This window comes from Microcebus murinus, chromosome X (genome assembly GCF_040939455.1).
Source record: "Microcebus murinus isolate Inina chromosome X, M.murinus_Inina_mat1.0, whole genome shotgun sequence".
Lineage (NCBI taxonomy): Eukaryota > Metazoa > Chordata > Mammalia > Primates > Cheirogaleidae > Microcebus > Microcebus murinus.
Window position 1 is genome coordinate 37,703,353 of NC_134136.1, and position 22,588 is coordinate 37,725,940.

General features: G+C 40.6%; 1 protein-coding gene and 2 non-coding genes across 3 annotated transcripts; 1 reads left to right on the top strand and 2 right to left on the bottom strand.

Moving 5' to 3' along the window:
• Positions 1-6,635: 6,635 nt before the first annotated feature.
• On the bottom strand, positions 6,636-6,742 carry LOC142866021 (U6 spliceosomal RNA). Its single transcript, XR_012916094.1, has one exon. It is a non-coding gene; the product is annotated as a U6 spliceosomal RNA (small nuclear RNA).
• A 4,645-nt stretch (positions 6,743-11,387) lies between these two features.
• On the top strand, positions 11,388-12,060 carry LOC105863849 (small ribosomal subunit protein eS26-like). The gene is made up of 2 exons (XM_012751357.1): positions 11,388-11,543; positions 11,869-12,060. Exons 1-2 carry the CDS (start codon positions 11,388-11,390, stop codon positions 12,058-12,060), a joined length of 348 nt encoding a protein of 115 aa, XP_012606811.1.
• Positions 12,061-16,682: 4,622 nt separating this feature from the next.
• On the bottom strand, positions 16,683-16,793 carry LOC142866025 (U6 spliceosomal RNA). The gene has a single exon (XR_012916098.1). It is a non-coding gene; the product is annotated as a U6 spliceosomal RNA (small nuclear RNA).
• Positions 16,794-22,588: the final 5,795 nt, after the last annotated feature.

Consider the following 22,588-nt stretch of genomic DNA (forward strand, 5'->3'; position numbering starts at 1 on the left):
TATCACAAGGGAAGGAGAGGATGACACAGAAACTGAGCAAAGTAAACACAGAAAAGAATAGGTTGGGGGTGTAGTCTTTGTATTCTGAAAGCAAACCACCATTGCTCCACCCACTGGAGCTGAAGTTATTTTCTTACAGAAAACTTAAACCTTTGCCTGGGGAGAATAATAGCTATTTGATCATTTGTACAGTTAATACACAATGAAGTGCCTACCTTTCTAGCCTGCCAATAAGCAATTTAAATAAGCAATTTCCTCTTCAACACAGATCAGATTATGTTCTTTTTTTAATTTGTATCTAAGAGTTACAAAGATAACATCTACATTGAAAGGTGGCATTAAAACACAATAGACATTTCTGGCTTCCTGTCCAGTATGTAAGGAACTTGTGAATTGACACGCCATCCTAACAACAAGTAAAAATTGAGCAAACTGAAAAATCAACAACTCTTCTTAGATCTGTTAAAGAAGTAGGGTCACAGGGCAAATGGCAGCCCCCCAAATTGGAGGGACACACAGAGAATCACAAATGACCCGAGCAGAAACCTCCACAGAAACCAGTACAGGGTAGGAAAACCTAAGCCATAATTGGTAAATTTCTGGAATCTCAGTGTGGACAAGGCTGTGACCTAAAACTCCTTTGTGAGTTTTACTTCTTAGGGTTCCACAAGGTTCTCACAGTGAAGATCAAAGAAAAACCCCTTGGGCTTCCAGTAGCGAGAGGGGGAAAGTAATCATTTTGAAATATGACAGAACATTCTGTTCTTCTTGTTTTTTTGAGACAGAGTCTCACTCTGTTGCCTGGGCTAGAGTGCCATGGCGACAGCCTAGCTCACAGCAACCTCAAGCTCCTGGGCTCAAGTGATCCTCCTGCCTCAGCCTTCTGAGTAGCTGGGACTACAGGCATGCGCCACCATGCCCAGCTAATTTTTTCTATATATTTTTAGTTGGCCAATTAATTTCTTTCTATTTTTAGTAGAGACGGGGTCTCACTTTTGCTCAGGCTGGTTTTGAACTCCTGACCTTGAGCGATCCTCCCATCTTGGCCTCCCAGAGTGCTAGGATTATAGGCGTGAGCCACTGCGCCCAGCCCTCTTCTTCTTAATAAGGCCTGCCTTAAGAGAATCTATTTTACCAGAGCCTAAACTATTGGGGTTTTATCAGAGCCTAACTGATGTGGGGGAGGGGCAGGATAATGCCCAACTCCAACTCTAGTGTCCTCCAGCCATCTGCCCCACCTAAGATGGTGGGAGGGAGGACACTGGGAGTCACTTGTAAAGTTTACAGCCCAGGGACACAGCATCACTAAAAGATTGAGACCTAATCATAAGACTATAGAATACTTACTCTCTCCCATACCTTACCACCAGATTGCTAAAGGCCTATTTAATAAGGTTCCTTTGATCCAGTACCTGTACATCATGGCTGGGTTTCAACAAAAAATTACAAGTAAAAGTACACAGTAAGTACAAGTACATAGTAATTACAAGTACAAGTACATAGTAAAAGACAAAAAAAAAAAACCCACACCGTTTGAAAGAGCAAGCATCAGAACTAGACTCATATATGACAGAAATGTTGAAATTATCAGATGGTGACTTTAAAACAATCATGATTAATATGCGATGGGCCATGATGAAAAAAGTAGGCAATACATAAGAACAGATGACTAATGCAAACAGAGCAATGGAAATTCTGAGAAAGACTCAAAAAGAAACGCTAGACACCAAAACAGTGTAACACAAATGAAAAGTATTTTTGGTCCACTCATTAATAGACTGGACACAGCTAAGAAAAGAATCTCTCAGCTTGAGAATATCTTAATAGAAACTTCCAGAACTGGAAAAGAGAAAAAAGACAGAAAAAAATGAAACTGAATATCCAAGAGCTGTGTAACAACTACAAAAAATGCAACATAGGCATAATAGGAATACCAGGAGAAGAAAAAGAGAAAAGAACAGAAATTATCTGAAGCAATAATGACCAAGAATTTCTCCACATTGATGTCAGACACCCGACCACAGACCCAAAATGCTCCGAGAACACCAGGCAGGATAAATTTTTAAAAAACTACACCTATGCATATCAGAAAATCAAAGATAAGGAAAAGTCTTAAAAAAAAGACAGATAGAAAACAGCTTACTTACAGAAGAGCAAAGATAAAAATGACATTTGATTTCCCAGGAAACCATGCAAGCAAAAAGAAAGTGGAGTGAAATATTGAAGAGGATATTGAAATTGTTGAGAGAAAACAACCACCAACCTATAATTATGTATCCTGCAAAATTTTCTTTCAAAGGTGAAGGAGAAATAATTACTTTCTTAGACAAGAAAACATTGAGAAAATTTGTTGACAGTGCCCTGCTTTATGAAAAATGTTAAAAGAGGTTCTTCAGAGGGAGAGAAAATGACATAGCTCAGAAACTTAGATCTACATCACGAAAAGCATTAGAGAAGGAATAAATGAAAGTAAACAAAAACTTTTATTTACTTATTCTTAATTGAGCTAACATAACTGTTCAAAATAATAATAGCAAAAAGTGTTAGATGACATATGCACATATATGTATATATATTTATGTATGCTTATGCATAAGTGAAATAAATGACAGTAATGATACAAGGGACAGGAGGGAAAAATAAGGAATATTTTGTTATTATAAGGTACTTGCACTGCAAAGCAGTGGAGTGTTATTTGAAAATGACTTGAACTAATTCTGAAAATGTATTGCAAGCTCCAGGGCAACAAATACAATGGAAAAAATGTTAAAAATTAAATTATTCCAATGGCACTATAAGGTGACATTCTTTTCAATGATTAATATAAAAAAATTCGGTTGCAAAACCCTACTTTTTCCTCTTATTACACTGGTATTTACATTTATTGGAGCCATGACTAGGTCTATTTCTTTCTTTTTTGCCATCGTAGAACATACTGTTATGAAATGTAGGCAACTATTTGAACTTGGGCATAGAATCCAGTCAGTGATTTAATGAAGGTAAAAAAAAAACTGAAAAGGCCCAGTACTTTGTCCACAGACAAAAAAATGTGCTGACCCAATGTATTTAAACATATTCAGTCATTTCTTCAACAAGTATTATTATATATTAAGAGTGCACTATGTGCTGGGCTCTGTGGTAAATACTAGGAATACCGTGGTGAGTTCTTGCTCTCAAAAACCCCCAATCTAGTGAGAAGCACACAATAATAAAGTAATCAGGACCTGAGATACCAGTCTCTGAGGTCAGCTGCCCTTTGGTATACCCTTGGCAGTGCAGCCCTCCCGGAGGAAGGCTGGCCATTCATAATCAAGGAGCCCTGGGTGGTAAGCAGGCTGGAGGGGCCGCATCGAGTCCTCAATACAGAACCCCATTGCCTTGCTCCTTGACAGGGCAGGGAGCTAGCCTAGCTGTTTCCAAAGAGGAGATGCAAGGCCATGTAGAAAGAAGGTCTTTGCTAAGGAGTCAGTGTTGCAGCCCTTGACAAGGAGGGAGAGGGCTAGGGCTCTTCCCATGCTGCTGCCACTCCCTGGTGTTGATCAATAAATATTTTTGAATGAAAAAAATAGTCAAGTAATCACACTAACAAATGTAAAAGGGAACTGTGACAAGTGCCACAAAGGCATAGCGCACAGTGCTATGACACCTTATAACAGTGGCATTGACCTAGTCAGGAGGATCAAGCAAGGCTATGCTGAAGGGATTACTCAAAATGCGATCTGAGGGATGAATGAGTTAGGTGAGAAAGGAAGGAACAAGTATTCCATCCAAACAGTGAAGTCAAAATACGCAAAGGCCCTGTATCAGGAGGGAGCGTGGTGACATGAAGAACTTAAAGACAAATGTGGCTGTAAGTGTGGAGAGTGAAGAGGTTCAAGCTGAGCCTTGAACATAAACAAGTGCCAGATAATGCAAGGCCTTGTAGGCCACATTAAGGAGCTTGATGTTGATTTAATTTAAGAGTAATGGGGACCAGGAGAGGTGGCTCACACCTGTAATCCTAGCACTCTGGGAGGCCGAGGCGGGAGGATCGCTCAAGGTCAGGAGTTCGAAACCAGCCTGAGCAAGAGCAAGACCCTGTCTCTACTAAAAATAGAAAGAAATTAATTGGCCAACTAAAAAATATATAGAAAAAATTAGCCGGGCATGGTGATGCATGCCTGTAGTCCCAGCTACTTGGGAGGCTGAGACAGAAGGATCGCTTGAGCCCAAGAGTTTGAGGTTGCTGTGAGCTAGGCTGACGCCATGGCACTCTAGCCCAGGCAACAGAGTGATACTCTGTCTCAAAAAAAAAAAAAAAAAGAGTAATGGGAAGCCATAAAGGTTTTAAGCATAAGGTTGATATGGCGTTCCTTATGAAAATACCATTCTGCCTACGGTCAGAATAGATTGGAGGGTAGCCAGAGTAGATTTGGGTAGATTAGGAAGTACTCCAGTGGTCTTGGGGAGAGGTGATCGTACAATGGTGATAAAGGAGATGGAAAGAAGTGGACAGATTCTGAATATTTTTAGGAAGTAAAATAAACAGAATTTGACAAAACACAGGTTTTGGAGGGGGAAATAGGGAGGTATCAAAAGACCCCTGAGTACAACTGGAGAGAATGGTAAGGCAAGCCACTAAGATAGGGAAGGCTGGAAGAGGACCAGGTTTTGGGGAGCAAGTTGAATCTGAGGGGCCTTTGAGACATGCTGTAAGCAAGGTCAAGTAGGCAGTTGGGTACACTGTTCTGAAGAAAATATAGATTGGGGAGTTTATCTGTGTGCAAGTGGTGACATAGCTATAGATATGGGCAGGCTTGCCTAAGAAGAAAGTATACAGCAAGATGGGAGAGAACTGAGGTCTAGGCCTCAGGAAAAGCCAGCATTTGTAATGGAAAAGAAATTGTGACAATACATTGATTTTTTTCCCCCACTTCTGGAATTCAGAATTCCTGAATTCTTTCTTTTGTTTTGCTACTCAATTCCCTGGTACCTTTAGAAAACCAACTCTCCCCTGTTTAAAGCAACATTTCATTTGTTGAAGGGGGCTATGCCATTTTTTCCGGGGGGGGGGTACTTTTACTTTTTACTAAATGTCATTAGGAAAATGGTAGTAAATATACACTAAATTGAGAACATGGCAGGAGAAGTTTACTGTATTACAATATTGAGCAAAAAATGTTGAACTAAGAGAGAACTACTGTACTCTTCTGGAGTGGTTTCTGGCAGGAAAAAATGGCCCCTCGACTATTGTGATCTTCAAGGTGGTCAAGGTTTTACATGCCCAGCCATTCTCTGAGAATAGAGCTATGCTTTCAAGTATACAGGCTTCTGGTCAATGACCCTGGCTCTGGGAGAAAGAGAGAGAAAGAAAATAATAAAAAACAAGGGCTTCTTCCCCGCCTATGTAGTGCGTATTTTCATGCCCTTGGGAGGTTGAAGGGAGGAATGAGCTAATAATTTGGTTGATTAAATATTCTGACCTCTGAGTCAAAAAGTTACTCAAGGATCCTTTTAGCTGGCGATGAGGGGGGTAGCATATTCAGAGTCAGGAGTCTGTGCCTCTAATAATGACTCATGTGCTGAGTGACCTTGGGTGAAACCATACAAACTTTCTCCATTTCAACATCCATAATACCACCTGTCCCCCCTATCTCTTGGGGTTGTTATGTGAGTCTGATGAGATCACAAATCTGGAAGCATTTTTTAAACATCAGATATTATCATGCCAAGAAGTAAGCCATCCACTGAGATTTAATCTGTCTTGATTATAATTTTGTTCCATTATCCATGTATCAATTCCTGCTCTAATTTTCTTATTTCCAAATCGTGTTTCCTCTGAAAATAAATGCTTCTGAGCTGTTGAGATATACTCTAGCTGCTTCTACCACCACAACTAAATATCAAAATATCTAAACAAAACATTGTTATATTAATCAACAGTCCAGTTTACAAATGGAATTTCTAAAACAAACAAAAAAGTAAAACCAAGATTAGTTTTTACCATAATATGAATTAAAGGGCCTTACTTAGCCCACTGGGCCCCACAGTATCTTGTTTTCAACTAGCTCTTTGACTTCATCTTATACTGTACCCACCCACACACACCCTTCTTCCCTCATTCTGCTTTCACCCTTTTGGCCTCCCTGATGTTCCTTGAAAAACCCAAGCACTTTCTTAGCCCAAGGCCTTTGTGTTGCTGCTATTCACTTGGAAAGCAATTAATTCCTCCCGACATCCTTCACTTCATTCAGATCTCGGCAGATGTGATGCACAGGCCTTTCCTAACTACCCGATATAACTACCCCGAACACCCTACCTAAAGTAGCACATACCCCTCACACTTGCCACCCATGTGTCTGTCTTCCTCCTCTTAGGCTTGCTTTATAATTCTGCATAGAACTTACCAGCACTTGACATCCTATATTTGGTTTTCTGTTTTCCTTTCAACAGGAAGGTAAGCTCCATGAGAGCAGAATATTTTTGTCTGGTTTGTTCCACTGCTGTATATTGGCACTTAGAATACAACCTGGCATATGGTAGGCACATGATAAATAGGTGTTGAATGAAAGAATAAAGGAACATATTCCTACCACTCCTCTGGCTGGCAAAATCCTTTCTTTTTTCTTTTCTTTTTTTTTAAACTTTTTATCTTTTAAAATATGGAACGCTTCACAAATTTGCGTGTCATCCTTGCGCAGGGGCCATGCTAATCTTCTCTGTATCATTCCAATTTTAGTATATGCGCTGCCAAAGCGAGCACACAAAATCCTAACACAGCACTTTACAGTCATGAACCTAAGGAATTAAAGTGGGACACTAAACAGCAAGGTGCTTCTATGTATATGATCATTTGGCTGGTAAGTTCTACTTCTTTGTACATGCTCAAGGGTAGCCAGATCCCTAAGAAGTAAAGCCAATACCTGGAATTATTTCCTCACTTATTGGCAATGACCTGGGTTAAGGTAAAACTCCTAGTAGAGATTTGTCTTCATCCTCTTCCTCCTTGATGTCATCTCACTTTCAACAACAATAAAGACATTTATTGATTGAATTTTTGTGTCTGACACTCTGCCAAGCATTAGGATTTTTAAAAACTTTTCTACATCTTCCCTCCAAACCTCAAAACTCTAAGTGGTCCCACTTGGAAACAATAGCACATAAACTGTCTTTGTATTTAGAAATCAGAAATAGGGTGGTTCTTTTGAAGTAAAGGCCTCAAACAGGATAACAGAATGTTAGAGCATGGATCCTATATAGAGTCAGAGTGGCCAAATCAAATTCATGTACAATTACTTCCACAAGCTGTGTGACATTGGCGTGCTGTGTAACCTCTCTGTGCCTTACTATTTTCATCTGTAAAGGAGGAATAATAATAATCTGCATACCACAGAATTGTTGTGAGGCATAAATGAAATAATCCATATAAAATACTTAGACCTAAACCTGGTACATTGAAAATGCTCAATAAATGTTAGCTATTATTATACAAGGGACTCAAAAATTGCTGGCTCTATAAGGGGCAATTCTGGCTATAAAGCAAAGAACATCTTTTGTGAAGATGCTGGAAAGACTGTCAGTTATTCAGTATCATTTTGTGTCAAGCCCTCATACACAGTGATCATTATAAGTGTAACTAGAAAATCCAGCAATATATTGGAAATTAAACACAGATACAGGGATTTTAAAAAAATCATACATTTCTGTAAATCAGGGGTTGGCAAGCTTCTTTTGTAAAGGGCCAGGTGGGAGATATTTCAGGCCTTACAGGCCAGACAGTTTCTGTTGCAACTACTCAACTCTGCTGCTGCGGGGACAGAGCAGTCATCAGTAATGTGTAAATGAATGAACATAGCTATGTTCCAATAAAACTTTATTTACAAAACCAGGCTGTGGGCTGGCCCATGGGTCATAGTTTGCCTACCCCTGCTCCAAATAATTATCCTAGCCTATTAGAGTTGTAATGGCTACTTCAGTTGAGTAACTACAGAAAGCAAACTGGGGAGGAGAATAAAGGGAGTAAGAATTAAAGAAATGGAAGAATAAGCAATAGCCCCTCCAATGTCTCTCCCCTCCCATCCTAAATGGTAGTAGATGCCTTACATGACAAGGGAGCAGCAGACTCCATTTATTCTTTCTGTCATTTAACACATAATTGTGAAGCACTTACCATGCCCCAGGTATTGTGCTGTGATCTATAATGTTGAGTGAAAACACACCTAATCCCTGCCTTCATGTAATTTACAATCTAGTCAGGTAGGAATAGGGATAAGCATCAGTCAAATAATCACACAAACAAATGTGAACCTGCACCTATGCTAGGTCCTATGAAAGCTAGTAAGAGGATGCTTGCTCTAGTTGTGGAGCTCATGGTAGGCTTCCCTGAGGAACCCCAACCTAAAACTTGAGCTGAGATCTGACAAATGAGTTACCCTATTAGGCAGTAGGGTAGGGGACCAGCTCAAGGAGAAGGAACAGCATAGGCCCTTTGACAGTAAAAAGCATGGTGCATTCAAGGGATGAAAATAAGGTCATTGTGATTGGAGTGCAGACAGCCAGATGAAACATGGTGGGAGACATGGCTAGAAAGATAAGTACGGGGTCAGACCGTGAAGGACCATGGTAGCAATCAATTCTTTTTTTTTTTTTTTTTTGAGACAGAGTCTCGCTTTGTTGCCCAGGCTACAGCGAGTGCTGTGGCGTCAGCCTAGCTCACAGCAGCCTCGAACTCCTGGGCTCAAGCAATCCTGCTGCTGCCTCAGCCTTCCGAGTAGCTAGGACTATAGGCAGGCACCACCATGCCCGGCTAATTTTTTGTATATATATTTTTAGTTGGTCAATTAATTTCTTTCTATTTTTGGTAGAGATGGGGTCTCGCTCAGGCTGGTTTCGAACTCCTGACCTCGAGCGATCCGCCCACCACGGCCTCCCAGAGTGCTAGGATTACAGGCGTGAGAATAAATTATTATTATTTTTTTTTTCCCTCACCTACCCCTTGAGAATAAATTATTTTTGATGTTGATGGCTGTGAAAACCTAACAAGACTTTTAAACAGCTTCAAAGTGATTTTATTACAATGACACTATTTGACTCTTAACTCCTTGGTCTATTTTTCTATCAAATAAGGAAATTAAAATGTCATGGAATGACTTACTTTATATAAAGCTGGGCTGATTGCTATCCAGTACTTGATGCTACTCTTCATAGGTAAATGGATTACGTGATGATCTCCAGTACAGCAGTTCTGGTTCTCAACATATAGTCCACAAGTGCCTAGGGGCTCCTATGACCCTTTTAGGGGGTTGGCGAGGTCAACATTATTTTCTATAATAACACTGAAATATTAATTGCCTTTTCCAGAGTGTTGACATTTATACCGATGGTGAAAAGGCAACAGTGCTAAAACTGCTGGTGCTGTAGCATCTATCAAGGCAGGGGCACCAAATTATGCGACTAGTCATTGTATTCTTTACCACCATGCATTAGCAGAGAAAGAATCGCTATTTTGCTTACAAATGTCATTGATGGAGTGGTAGAAATTATAATTGTCTTTCATTAAAATGCAATTTTTTCCCTTTTTTTTTTTGAGATAGAGCCTTGCTCTGTTGCCTGGGCTAGAGTGCTATGGCGTTAGCCTAGCTCGCAGCAACCTCGAGCTCCTCGGTTCAAGGGATCCTCTTGCCTCACCCTCCTGAGTAGTTGGGACTAGAGGCACACGCTACCATGCCCGCTTATTTTTCTATTTTTAGTAGAGACAGGGTCTCACTCTTGCTCAGGCTGGTCTCGAACTCCTAAGCTCAGGTAATTCTCCTACCTAGGCCTCCCACAGTGCTAGGAGTACAGGAGTGAGCCACCACACCAAGCCTAAAATGCTATTTTAATACACAGTGGATTATTTTTATTTTTAAATCATCTAATAAATATTTGAAAATTTCTTAGTTTTAATTTCCAACTTGGTAAATATAGATAGCTATAACACATAAACAAAAGATCTTTGGGGCTCCCAATAATTTTTTAAGAATAAAGGGCTCCTTAGATCAAAATGTTTGAGAACTGCTGCTCTCTTAGTTTTCCAAACGTCACTCTTATCAAGACAATTTTCCACTTTTCAATTATGGGTGTTGTATGCAGACTTTTCATTTCTCCAGGTCTAGCTCTTCAGGACTTCTCAAAAATAATGACTAAGAGCTCTAAAATCGCCCTCTAAAATTTCTTAAACACTCCTGTGTGTCCAACCAATTTATTTCTCCTCACTGTCTCTTGGCATGGTGTTTTGGAAAGAGCTACCAGGCCTTTCCAGAATTTCAGTGTAGTGGGCTGCAGTAGTTGTTATTTTTGTCTTACCCACCTGCCCCCCACACTTTCCCATTCTTCTTTGCCCAGTGGCATCATCTTCTTCCATTTTGAGAACCTTCTCTCCATTCCTTGTCTTCCTGATGAAGCTGGCAATCACAGTGCCCCCACCCAGAGCTGACTAGAAGGGTGGGCACATGATCTAGGCCTGGCCCAACCATAGCACTGCGTCTCCCAGAAAAGTGATTGGTTTAAGGGAGAAGTCACATGACCTAAGCTAAGAAAATTGGAGTACTTACCCCCAAAGCCTCTGAGGTAAAGGTAGCCCTCACTTTGATCATGAGTTGTAAGGGTATATAAGTGGGCTACTACCCGTCATCTTTCTCACCATATAGAGAGAGCCCGTCTACAGGATCAATCCAGCAGAGACAAGGAGAGATAAAGATCAGTGGAGAGAACATTCTGGCAGTTTTGAGTCCATATTTCAATCTCTGAGGCCCTGGTTCCTGGCTGCTGTTTCTCCCTTCAATTCTGCCAAGTATCATGCAGTCATGTGAATAAATAAATTCCCTTTTGTGCTAAAGTTACCCTTTCAGTTGAAATAGTCTGGAATAATATATTTGAGAAAGTTATTGAATCTTTTAACTTTAGTTTCCTTGTGGGAATATCATCAACTCTCACCTCACAAGTTGTAGGGTTTAATGAGACAGTGTTAAAACACAATTCAAACTGTAAATCATTCTACAAGTGTTGAGTACAATAAATGTTTTCTCTATACATCCAAGTAGCAAGGTGGTTAGCCTCTGCTGTCTAGCAATTATTTTTTGGATAACTAAGTATACTCATCCCAAATCCTTGAGTCCAAGAATGGCTTAAGAGATCCTTAAATTTCCTCTAGAAGTCAATTAAGATTTAGGAACTTTTTCTATCATAGTTATTCTATCTAGACAGTTCACCCTGCATTTAGGCCAGTTTGGTATGGATCAGGTCTCACAGAATTTTAGAATGTTCAGACAAAAAAGAGGTGTGTGTTTTTGTGTGTGTGTGTGTGTGTGTGAGAAAGAGAATGGACTATTAAAACCATTGAATCGCCCTTTCACGTCCTGGCTTCTAAGATGTCAAAGAAAAGAAGGAACAATAATGGTGCCAAAAAGGGCCGTGGCCACTTGCAGCCTATTCGTTGCACAAACTGTACCTGGTACATACCTAAAGACCAAACTATAAAGAAGTTTGTCATTCAAAACATAGTGGACGCCACAGCTGTCAGGGACATTTCTTTTTTTTGTGAGACAGAGTCTCACTCTGTTGCCCAGGCTAGAGTGCCGTGGCATCAGCTTAGCTCACAGCAACCTCAAACTCCTGGGCTCAAGCGATCCTCCTGCCTCAGCCTCCCGAGTAGCTGGGACTACAGGCATGCGCCACCAATACTGGCTAATTTTTTCTATATATATTAGTTGGCCAATTAATTTCTTTCTATTTTTAGTAGAGACGGGGTCTCGCTCTTGCTCAGGCTGGTTTCGAACTCCTGACCTCGAGCAATCCGCCCGCCTTGGCCTCCAGAGTGCTAGGATTACAGGTGTGAGCCCAGCCAGGGACATTTCTGAAGCAAGTGTCTTTGATGCCTATGTGCTTCCCAAGCTGTATGTACAACTACATTCCTGCGTGAGGTGCGCCATTCACAGCAAGGTAGTCAGAAATCGTTGTCGGGAAGCCTGCAAAGACCGAGCACCCCCACCCCAAGTTAGACCTGTGGGTGCTGCCCCACGACCTCCACCAACGCCCATGTAAGGGGTTCAGCCCTTGAGGACTGAAGAAAGGCTATCCTTTGGAAAAAAAAAATAAAATGGAAATTATATTTTAAAAAAAAAATGGCTAGGAGCAGTGGCTCATGCCTGTAATACTAGCACTTTGGGAGGCAAGGTGGCAGGATTGCTGCTTGAGGCAAGGAGTTCGAGACTAACCTCAGCAAGAAAAGGACCCTGTCTCCACACATGCACACACACAAAAAACCCAAAACAACAACAACAACAACAAACCATGGAGTCTTCCTTACTGAGAAGGCTCACTCAACTGAAAATAAAGAAATAAGGACTAGAAAGACTTCAGGGGATTGTTACATGTTAACCAAGAGGACACCTACACAACTAAATGCCACTTACTATAAAGCATAAAGGAATGAACTCCCTCCCCCAAAAGCTCAAATGGTGGATGAGAGGCATAAGGTCAGGTTCAACATCATCTTTGGCATATAGTATTTGGGGTGAAGGTGGGGGCTAAATTCCATGGGAGCATTAGTGACTTCTACAGTGTGCTTGGCAGCTCTAGGTTTTCAAGATATTTTAGCCAAGTATTTTTTCAGTGTGACCTAAGCTACCCAAGGATTCTACTGATCAGAATCAGGTGTTTTCATTCACTAGTGGTTGCTCTATACTATGCCATTTTAGAAAATGACACAAGGAAATGTGATGCCTCCTGGCCGACACTCTTTGATTCCATCTTATCAAAAGACTGACTTCCCCTAAAATGACTCTTCTCATTGTCTCTGTAACTACATTTGATTATGTGGCTACAGAGAGCACAATTTCCCAAATGAGGCCTGCCACCAGGAAGTGGATCATTTCAATGGGAATGCATGATAAACCATGCAGCAAGAGGGTGAGAACAGCAGGAGAGTCTTTTCATTTCAATCATTAAAATCACAATCCTCCCCACTCATTTCAAAACATTTAAGGACAATAAGACAAGCATTTGCAGTTTATATTCCAGGTAAATATGCATCATTTTTACTCATTAAATGAGGAACAAGAATGGCTTTTAATTTTGAGCAAGGACTTGATAATTAATATTGTTTGTTTCATTTTCAATTCTGCCAAGGACCTGCCAGATGGCCTTGTTTCTAGGGGGGAATGTCTTACTCATCACTCAGATTTCTTTTTAATACAGCAATGTAACAAATCTCCTTCCGTTCTAGTAGCCCTATGCTCTCTTTCCCACTCCCCCACCCACCCACCATTGGTAAGAAATCATGGGGCTTCATAATTGTTAAACTCAGAGATGGAACATAATATACTATGGTTTAATTCCCTGAATTTACAACCCTCCCCCCTCCAACCAAATGTCATTGAGCCTATTCCTTCTGTTAAAAAGAACATTTAATATCTGAGAAATTTTGGTTTGCCTGTCTGAATAGATAGTATTCCCTTTGCAACTACACAGGAATTAACTTTGCAGCACCTTGAAGTAAATTTGGAGAATGAAACTTGTTGCTTTACCAGACCAAACTGGGGGAAAAAAAAATAAAGTTGCTTCAGTTCATCACAAAGAAGGAAATTCAGCACCCCAGTGAGGCCAGAGGCTTACTCTAAACAGCCCCTGTGACCCAAACCGCCTCTGTTTTAGCCCTACAGACTGAAGAGACCGGAACAGTGAGAACAAATCAGATTTTTATTAGCTCTGCCTTACTGAAAAGCATGATTGTTTGATATGGGTAAACAATCCGTTAATGTTCTATGCCATTCATGTATAGTTTTGTTATTACTTTTTCATAACCAAAAGAAGTGGATTTAACTGGAACTGGAAAAACTACAGAATAGGAAATGCCGGCAGGGAGTTGGGGGACGGAGGTTGGAACAGTTAGCCACTTCTCTGACAAGTATAAATCTCTGCTTAACCCTGTTACAAGGCCATTTGGCATGCTTTGCTTCCCGATACAACTCAGCAGGTACATTCCAGGCTCCAGGGCATCCCCAACCCACCCCTTCCTGACTCCAAGTTGTTCTAGTACTTTGAATGGCTTCTAGGCCTTCCTCCCCTACAGGAAATAGAACCAATATTTTAGGAGACAATATTTAGCAGCACTGGAAAACATGGCAAATGTTCACAGACAGTGATCTTTTGAGGCTAGATCTTTGATTATGACTATTTATGTGGGATCTAGAACTTACCTGGGAGAGTCCCATTTGTATCTCAAGGATGAACCAATGAATCCTTGAAAGCCAAAGTCTTCAGGCACCTTGGTTCATTTGAACAAATTGGGTCAACTCCTGGTGAAATAAAGCACAAAGACCCAATTAGCTTAATTATTAGAAGATAATGCAATCTGACTCATTCGAAGAATAGTGTGTGGAAATATTTATTTATACTCATTTAGGCCTTTTCCAAAACATTAAGCAGAAGCCTACATCCAACATGGCTATTGGTCCAGAATAATAACATTTATTGAATACTTACAAGGGGCTCAATGCAGCCAAGTGCTTTACACAAATTCCCATTTCATCTTCATACCAACCCTATGAAGGAGGTATTAATATTGACTCCAGCACTTATTCACTGGGGATTGGAAGTCCATCCTTCTTATCCACCACACCACCCTCTGTCCCATTTTTAGAGGAGGATAATGAAGATTCTGAAGTAGACTAGAGCTCTGAAGTGGACTAGAGCAACGCTACCAAAAAATGTGGGCTGTATAGCAGTGCTCATTCGTGACCTGTTTGTTGCTGGTCTGTGACAAGTCAGAAATTGAGAATGAGGTTTAAAAACATTCGTGGCAATATAACAAAGTATTTTGTATGTCTGTTGAACCTGATTATTTAAAAATTTGGGTTGTATTTTGTCTGTCTTTGATTTTTATTTAATATCATTTTGTAGTAATTTATTTTGATTATATTTTGTTAAAGTATCAGTCCATGATGGATTGGAATTTTTTGAAAAGAAATAAGAACTGTTCCTTCACTATAGATAGTGTGAGAGAAGCACTGGACTAAACATGTGTTAGTGATGACCACTGTAGAAAGGAAGATGAAAGATAGTGAAGTTTGAGCTTCTTTCTGAAGTTTGTGGGGTTTCCTGTATTTCTTATCAGTTGTCTCTACTTCTCTCTGATAAATCTACCCATTGCTCTGTTGGGTTTTAAGAGAACAATCAGTAACACCCCGTTTCCTCCTCCTAATGTAAAAGCAACAGAGACATGAACACCAGAGTCAGATAGGAGATGAAAATGTCAGTTACCAAACTGGACCGGAGGAGATAGCTGAGATGTACGATCTCAACTGTCTTTCTAATACTTCCCCTCACCACTGAATTAGGGAGCCTCACCCACCTAGTCACTTGCATAGTTGGACAAGCTCAAGCCTGCCCCACAAACTAAGAGCAGACCACAATAAAACCTTTAGAAAGACTACATACCATGTTTCCCTGAAAATAAGACAGGGTCTTATATTTATTTTTCCTCAAGAAGACACCCTAGGGCTTATTTTCAGGGGATGTGTTATTTTTTTTAAGTACAGTACAACAACCTACATTTATTCAAATATAGTTGAGTCGTCTTCTTCTGGAACATCATCATAACTCTCCAAACCCGGAATTCCATCCTGAATTTCTTGCAACTCTATTTCCTTTAGAACCATTGGCCACAATCTCTCATGTCGAGCAATAGAGCTGTCATGGGGCAGATGAGAAGGGCTGCTCATCTTCTTTACCGCTCCGCATGAAATGCATGGGTTGTGCAGATACGCTGCATAGCCACGCCCATCACTAGGTCTTATTTTCGGGGTAGGGCTTACATTGTGCAAATGCTTAGAAAGCCTGCTAGGGCTTATTTTATGGGTAGGTCTTGTTTTCGGGGAAACACGATAGAAATGGCAGAGCAGAGCATTCTCAGTTCCTTTGCAAAAACTCATTACTTAGCTAAGTCTTTCTTCACTTGGTAGGGCATAAGGGAGAGGCAAGGAAAGAGACCAAGGGTATCCCTCTGGTTTATGTTCCCTCAAGAAAATGTGAGGCTAGAGGAATGGAGGTTCCCCTAACATGCGTCATTTAACCCCTCACTTAATACCCACCTCTGGATATTCTACTAAAACACACCCAATCTCATTCTGTAAGCTTTTTCTCCCATCATTTAAACAGCTCTTGAAAGTCTATCTCCACCAGACAACCCTTGAGAAGGTGGAAGTAATTCCTCTTTCTAGCTCCTTTGCTCAATTAGGTAAATGCACTTAATTTTTCAAGTTGTATATATATTTACTGTACTTCCACCATGGAATTGTGTATGGCATTATAAATCCCATGTAGGCGGGGAATTGTGCACATGCTTACTCATTTGCTACAGCTCAGTGCACCAATAGATATTTAATGACTGGTTTGATCCCAAGGATGATGAAGATGGAGATGGCAGTAAAGACATCTCTCTTGGCTATTTGCATTTAGCACCTCAACCTCAGATGATGAACCAGTTTTCCCACTTCTACTCTTGTTCTCTGGTAATACTTGCTTTGCAACTTGGATTCCAGAGTATCAGTCCTCAGCCAAATGCTTTTCAACAGCATACTAATATTAAGAAAATTAGATGCCTCATATAATATGTGACTTGACTTTTGAAACTCAGTTCTTCTACAGAGTAATTCTTTTTTAAAAAAAATATTTTATTAACGCTTCACGAATTTGCGTGTCATCCTTGCGCAGGGGCCATGCTAATCTTCTCTGTATCGTTCCAATTTTAGTATATGTGCTGCAGAAGCGAGCACCAGAGTAATTCTTTTTTTTTTTTTTTTTTTTGAGACAGAGTCTTGCTTTGTTGCCTAGGCTAGAATGAGTGTCGTGGCATCAGCCTAGCTCACAGCAACCTCAAACTCCTGGGCTCAAGCAATCCTTCTGCCTCAGCCTCCCAAGTGGCTGGGACTACAGGCATGCGCCACCATGCCCGGCTAATTTTTTCTATATATATTATTTGGCCAATTAATTTCTTTCTATTTATAGTAGAGACGGGGTCTCGCTCTTGCTCAGGCTGGTTTTGAACTCCTGACCTCGAGCAATCCACCCGCCTCGGCCTCCCAGAGAGCTAGGATTACAGGCGTGAGCCACCGCGCCCGGCCAGAGTAATTCTTAATGTATTTGTATTATTGGGTACTGTTACAGGGCCATCACAACTTTGTGGTATGGTGGAGTTTGTCTTCTCATGCTTCCAGGCTTCCTTCCCTTCTCTCCTTGTCATTGATCCTCCTTCCAAGTGCCTAGGGCTCCCACGGTGCCTCCAGAGCTTTCCAGAACTGCCCACTTGGTATTCTTCTCAGGCCTGCCCTCTCTTCAAATACTGTAGACCTTTTCATCCCACTCTTGTGTTCTCTTTTAAAAATCATGTTGCATTTTAGCATGTGCATTCTGGAGCTAACTCTTTCCCTAAAGAAGTAACATTAATGGTGGAAATGTCATAAATGACAGCAGATCACTAGGGAACATCTGGGAGTAGGGAGGCTTTTGATCATCTTGTATATCTCACCATGTGGGTGGCTGCCTACATGGAAGGCCAAGTTTATATATTAATATTTGTATCATCTTGTATAAGTACATAATTATATTTTAGAGGATGAGCTACATATTCATATATATGGATATGACTGCTACTTTCATAAGTGCATGTCTGTACAAACCCTTCATTAGGACCTCAATAAAATATATTCTCTGCTCACCTAGTACCTCTAGTTTCTGGAAGTAAGGAAAGTGTACCCATGTTGATCTCATAAAATTAATTATTACTTTTTTTTTTTTTTTGAGACAGAGTCTCACACTGTTGCCCAGGCTAGAGTGTTGTGGCATCAGCCTAGCTCACAGCAACTCAAACTCCTGGGCTATGGCAATCCTTCTGCCTCAGCCTTCCAAGTAGCTGGGACTACAGGCACGCACCACCATGCCTGGCTAATTTTTTTTCTATATATTTTTAGTTTGTCCTGTTAATTTCTTTCTGTTTTTAGTAGAGACAGCATCTCGCTCTTGCTCAGGCTTGGTCTCAAACTCCTGACCTCCAGCAGTCCTCCTGCCTCAGCCTCCCAGAGTGATAGGATTATAGGCATGAGTCATCTCACCCGGCCACTACTTTCTTTTTTTTTAAAAAAAAATTGTGCTGGATATAAGTTTAATTAAATGATGATATAGGCCGGGCATGGTAGCTCATGCCTGTAATCCTAGCACTCTGAGAGGCTGAGGTGGGTGGATCGCTCAAGGTCAGGAGTTCCAGACCAGCCTGAGCAAGAGCGAAACCCCGTCTCTACTAAAAATACAAAAGAAATTAATTGGCCAACTAAAAATATATAGAAAAAGTTAGCTGGGCATGGTGGCACATACCTATAGTCCCAGCTACTCGGGAGGCTGAGGCAGGAGGATTGCTTGAGCCCAGGAGTTTGAGGTTGCTGTGAGCTAGGCTGATGCCACGGCACTCTGGCCCAGGCAACACAGTGAGACTCTGTCTCACACAAAAAAATGATGATATAAATATCTGAATCTGGGTGCTATAAAATTGGTCAGCCTGGAATGCACCCACTACCACTAGCCACTTAGCAACTCAAAAACCTCATCTTTGAGTCTTCCTTAACCTCAAAACTGGCCTGGCTTACAGCATATCTCTCTGAATGACTGTTCATCACATAAAACTACTTCCCCCACCCTTGATTAGGTTCCTTACAAGGTTCAGACCAGCTTAGGAGCACAAGGTATGGTGCCAGCTATCCCTAACCCCCACCTCCAACCCTGTGACTTTGTACCACTTGCTGTTACTTCATTTGTATTCTGTTTATATCTAACTCAGGTTTACAGGAAAATTTGGAATATGCAAAAAAGATTACTGGGTGTCTCCAGTGGAAAGCATGCATTGTTTAGGGCAAATCTTTCTGCATTATCCAATTCTAGTCTTTCATTTTATTTGAGCTATTTTAAACTCTGTAAGTTGTAGTTAACTGACAGCAATGCAAAATAATTCTCATCCATAGACTTGCATATAAATTCTGTTTGGTGGGAAATCAATTGACTCTCCCCCACCATGGAAAAAGAGAGTTTCCAATCCATTTGTAAATTCATTTCAGCATTCCTTTACCCCATGTAAATATGTGCATCTTTGGCTGGTGCGGTGATTCACACCTGTAATTTTAGCACTCTGGGAGGCCGTGGCGGGAGGATCGCTAGAAGTCAGGAGTTCAAGACCAGCCTGAGCAAGATCGAGACCCCGTCTCTACTAAAAATAGAAAGAAATTAGCTGGACAACTAAAAATATATGTAGAAAAAATTACCCGGGCATGGTGGCGCATGCCTGTAGTCCCAGCTACTTGGGAGGCTGAGGCAGGAGGATCGCTTGATCCCAGGAGTTTGAGGTTGCTGTGAGCTAGGCTGATGCCACAGCACTCTAGCCCAGGCAACAGAGTGAGATTCTGTCTCAAAAAAAAAAAATGTGTATCTTTGACCACTCCTTTGAACTGGTTATAGCATCTTACATGCTCTCTCATTAATAATGAGTTAAATAAAATCTTTAATACATGTTCATTTTATACCCATATGAGAGTCATGATTATCCATATGAGAGTCATGATTAACAGGTGTAAGGTCCTTCCAGATAGAGGCTTTATGGGAGCTGGAGTGGTAGACCTTGGATAAGTTACTTAACCCTTTCCACTTGGATGTCGAGTGTGGATAATGTCGAGTGGATAATGAGAAAAAAAGCAAGCGAGTGCAAAAAACATTCTGTACATCAGGATCCACCTATGGTGAGAATAATAAGAATGCCTTCTCCATCTACCTTAAGGGTTTGCATTCCATCCCTCTGTACTACAAAAAAAAAAAAAAAGGGTTTGCAATAACATAAAATGAGTCTATATATGGAAAAGAATTGTACAAATTAAAAAATGTCAAACAAATGTAAAGTCTTCAACTCCCACCCTGCCCCCCTCCAAAGTCAATGCTGCCCACACTTTAAGACTCAGTGTGGGCCAGGCGAGGTGGCTCACGCTTGTAATCCTAGCACTCTGGGAGGCTGAGGTGGGTGGATCGCTCAAGGTTAGGAGTTCGAAACCAACCTGAGCAAGAGCGAGAGCCCATCTCTGCTAAAAATAGAAAGAAATTGATTGGCCAAGTAAAAATAATATAGAAAAAATTAGCTGGGCATGGTGGCACTTGCCTGTAGTCCCAGCTACCTGGGAGGCTGAGGCAGGAGGATTGCTTGAGCCCAGGAGTTTGAGGTTGCTGTGAGCTAGGCTGTCGCCACGGTAGTCTAGCCAGGGCAACACAGTAAGACTCTGTCTCAAAAAAACCAAAGACTCAGTGTGTCCAAGATCAAGGTGCCAGCGGGAGAAAAATGAAAAAGAAACAAACAAACAAAAAGAAAAGACTCAGTGTGATTCTTAACTTATACCATAGCAAAGCGTATTTGCTCCTATCACCTTCCTTTGAACTCATCTTGTACTTATGTGAGTTTATATGAGCAATATCACATCAATCATTATTTATTCCCTTCTAATGATTTCATGTGTGTTAATTTCATCTCTTCAAGTAGATTGTTAAGTTTCTTTAGGGCCAAGGCAATTCGTTACACTTGCTTTGCATTCCCTGTTGCGCCTGGCTGTATCTCGTCCCTGGTAGGATGGGCTTTGATTGAAATGGAATACTATTCTGATGTAAACACAATACCTACCTTGCAAATGGTACATACTCAATTCAAGATTATGATTTTGAGATTGAAGATAGTTAGTACAATCACCATCAATCAAGAATTCATGTGGTAGAAAGGATGATTCAGGACTATTCTGCCTTCAAGAAAAGTAAGAAGAAGAATAGCTAATTCTGATTGAACTATTACTATGTGTTTGGCACTGTTGTAAACTTTTCAGGTATATTAAACCACTTGAGCCTCACAACAATTCTATGAGGTAGGTACTGTTATTATCTTTCATCTTACAAATGAGGAAATTGAGATACAGAGAGATTAAATGACGTACCCCAAGGTCACCAAGTTAGTGAGTGAAGGCTCCAGGCTCTGGGCTATAAACTACTTCACTGAGAAGAAGAAAAATGAGCTACAAAAGGGTTTTTAGGGGGGAGTGAGTTTTACATTATTTTAATATAATGATCCTTTTGATTGTATAAACAAAGAATTATAGTAAAAAGGTAGAATTAACAGATAAAGGAGCATATTGGTGAGGAAGAGTAGAATAATGGTCAGGACATCTTGAGAGTATGTGACCTTGGGAAATTCATCTAGCTTTGTAGTAAAATTGTTGTGGGTATGACATGAAGTAATTTTTATGTAAAGTACATAAAGCAGCGCCTGGCACATAGTAAGCCCTCAGTAAATGGTATTGTTATTATTTTAAAAACTGTTATTACCTATTACTATTAGTAATCAGAGTAGATGAAGACAACTTGTTATCATCAGGATCTGGGACTTTATTCTACTGGCAAGCTAATAAATAAAGTTGCCACAGTTTCAGGGATCATGGCAGAAGACATGCAACTACTGGCTCAGGAATAAAGGATTTTATAGCACAGCAAGTAACATGCCCATCAGCATGTTTGCATTGGCCCTCCTTCCCCACAAGTTCCAGAGAAATGACACATAGGAACTCAGGTAGATGCTGAGAACACAGTGGGTTTGCATAAGAGTCAAGGAACACTGAGCTTGGGAAATCACAGCTTTTACATTAGACAGTAAGCAAGCCTGCTCTTTGTTTAGGAAGAGATGTTACCCCTCCTCTCTCAAGGTTGCACACTGCAAACACATCTCTGAGAAATGTAGGAAGCAGTCAGGGCTTTGCATTCTCGACATACCCAACAAAAGCTTGCAGGGACACTAAGGGACCATAGTAGATTGCCTCTCACAACAACAATTATTATTATCATTATTATTATTATCTACTATTATGAACCAGAGTAAAAGAAGATGACTTATCTTTTTTTCCCTGCCTATATCTGCACACATTCCATGCTATACCTTTTTATTCTGGACCCTGAATTTGGTCTTTTGAGGGATTACATAATGACTCAAATAAAAAGACTATTCTTCTCTTATCTCTTCTGATTTCCTCTTCCTGACTGCAGACTGAAACTCCTCCCAATCTTGCTTCATATTTTACTTTAGCCTGAGACATCATATGGATTTTTACTCTCCTTTTTTCCACTGCAATAGGCATTTTGAAAAAGCATTAATTGTATGGAGCCAGAAGAAGCAGGTTATCTTCCAGAACAACATCTTGGACTGGAATCTTTGCTTTTTCCACATGTATCTGAGTAAAGTGTCACTTTTTAGGCAAGATGAGGCTTTCTCCAAAATGAGCTTTGAAAACTTATGATCAATATAAATTTCATTGGCTTATCTGGAATAGCTATCTATATTTCACTGGATATTAAATATTCCTGGCACTATTAAACTACAGTACCCACCAGAAATGCTTTTGAAAAGCAGGGCCAAAGAGTGTTAGTGCAGAAAAAGAAATTAGATATTGATTGTATTAGTTTCTCAGGGCTGCCGTGACAAAGCACCACAAACCAGGATGGCTTGAAACAA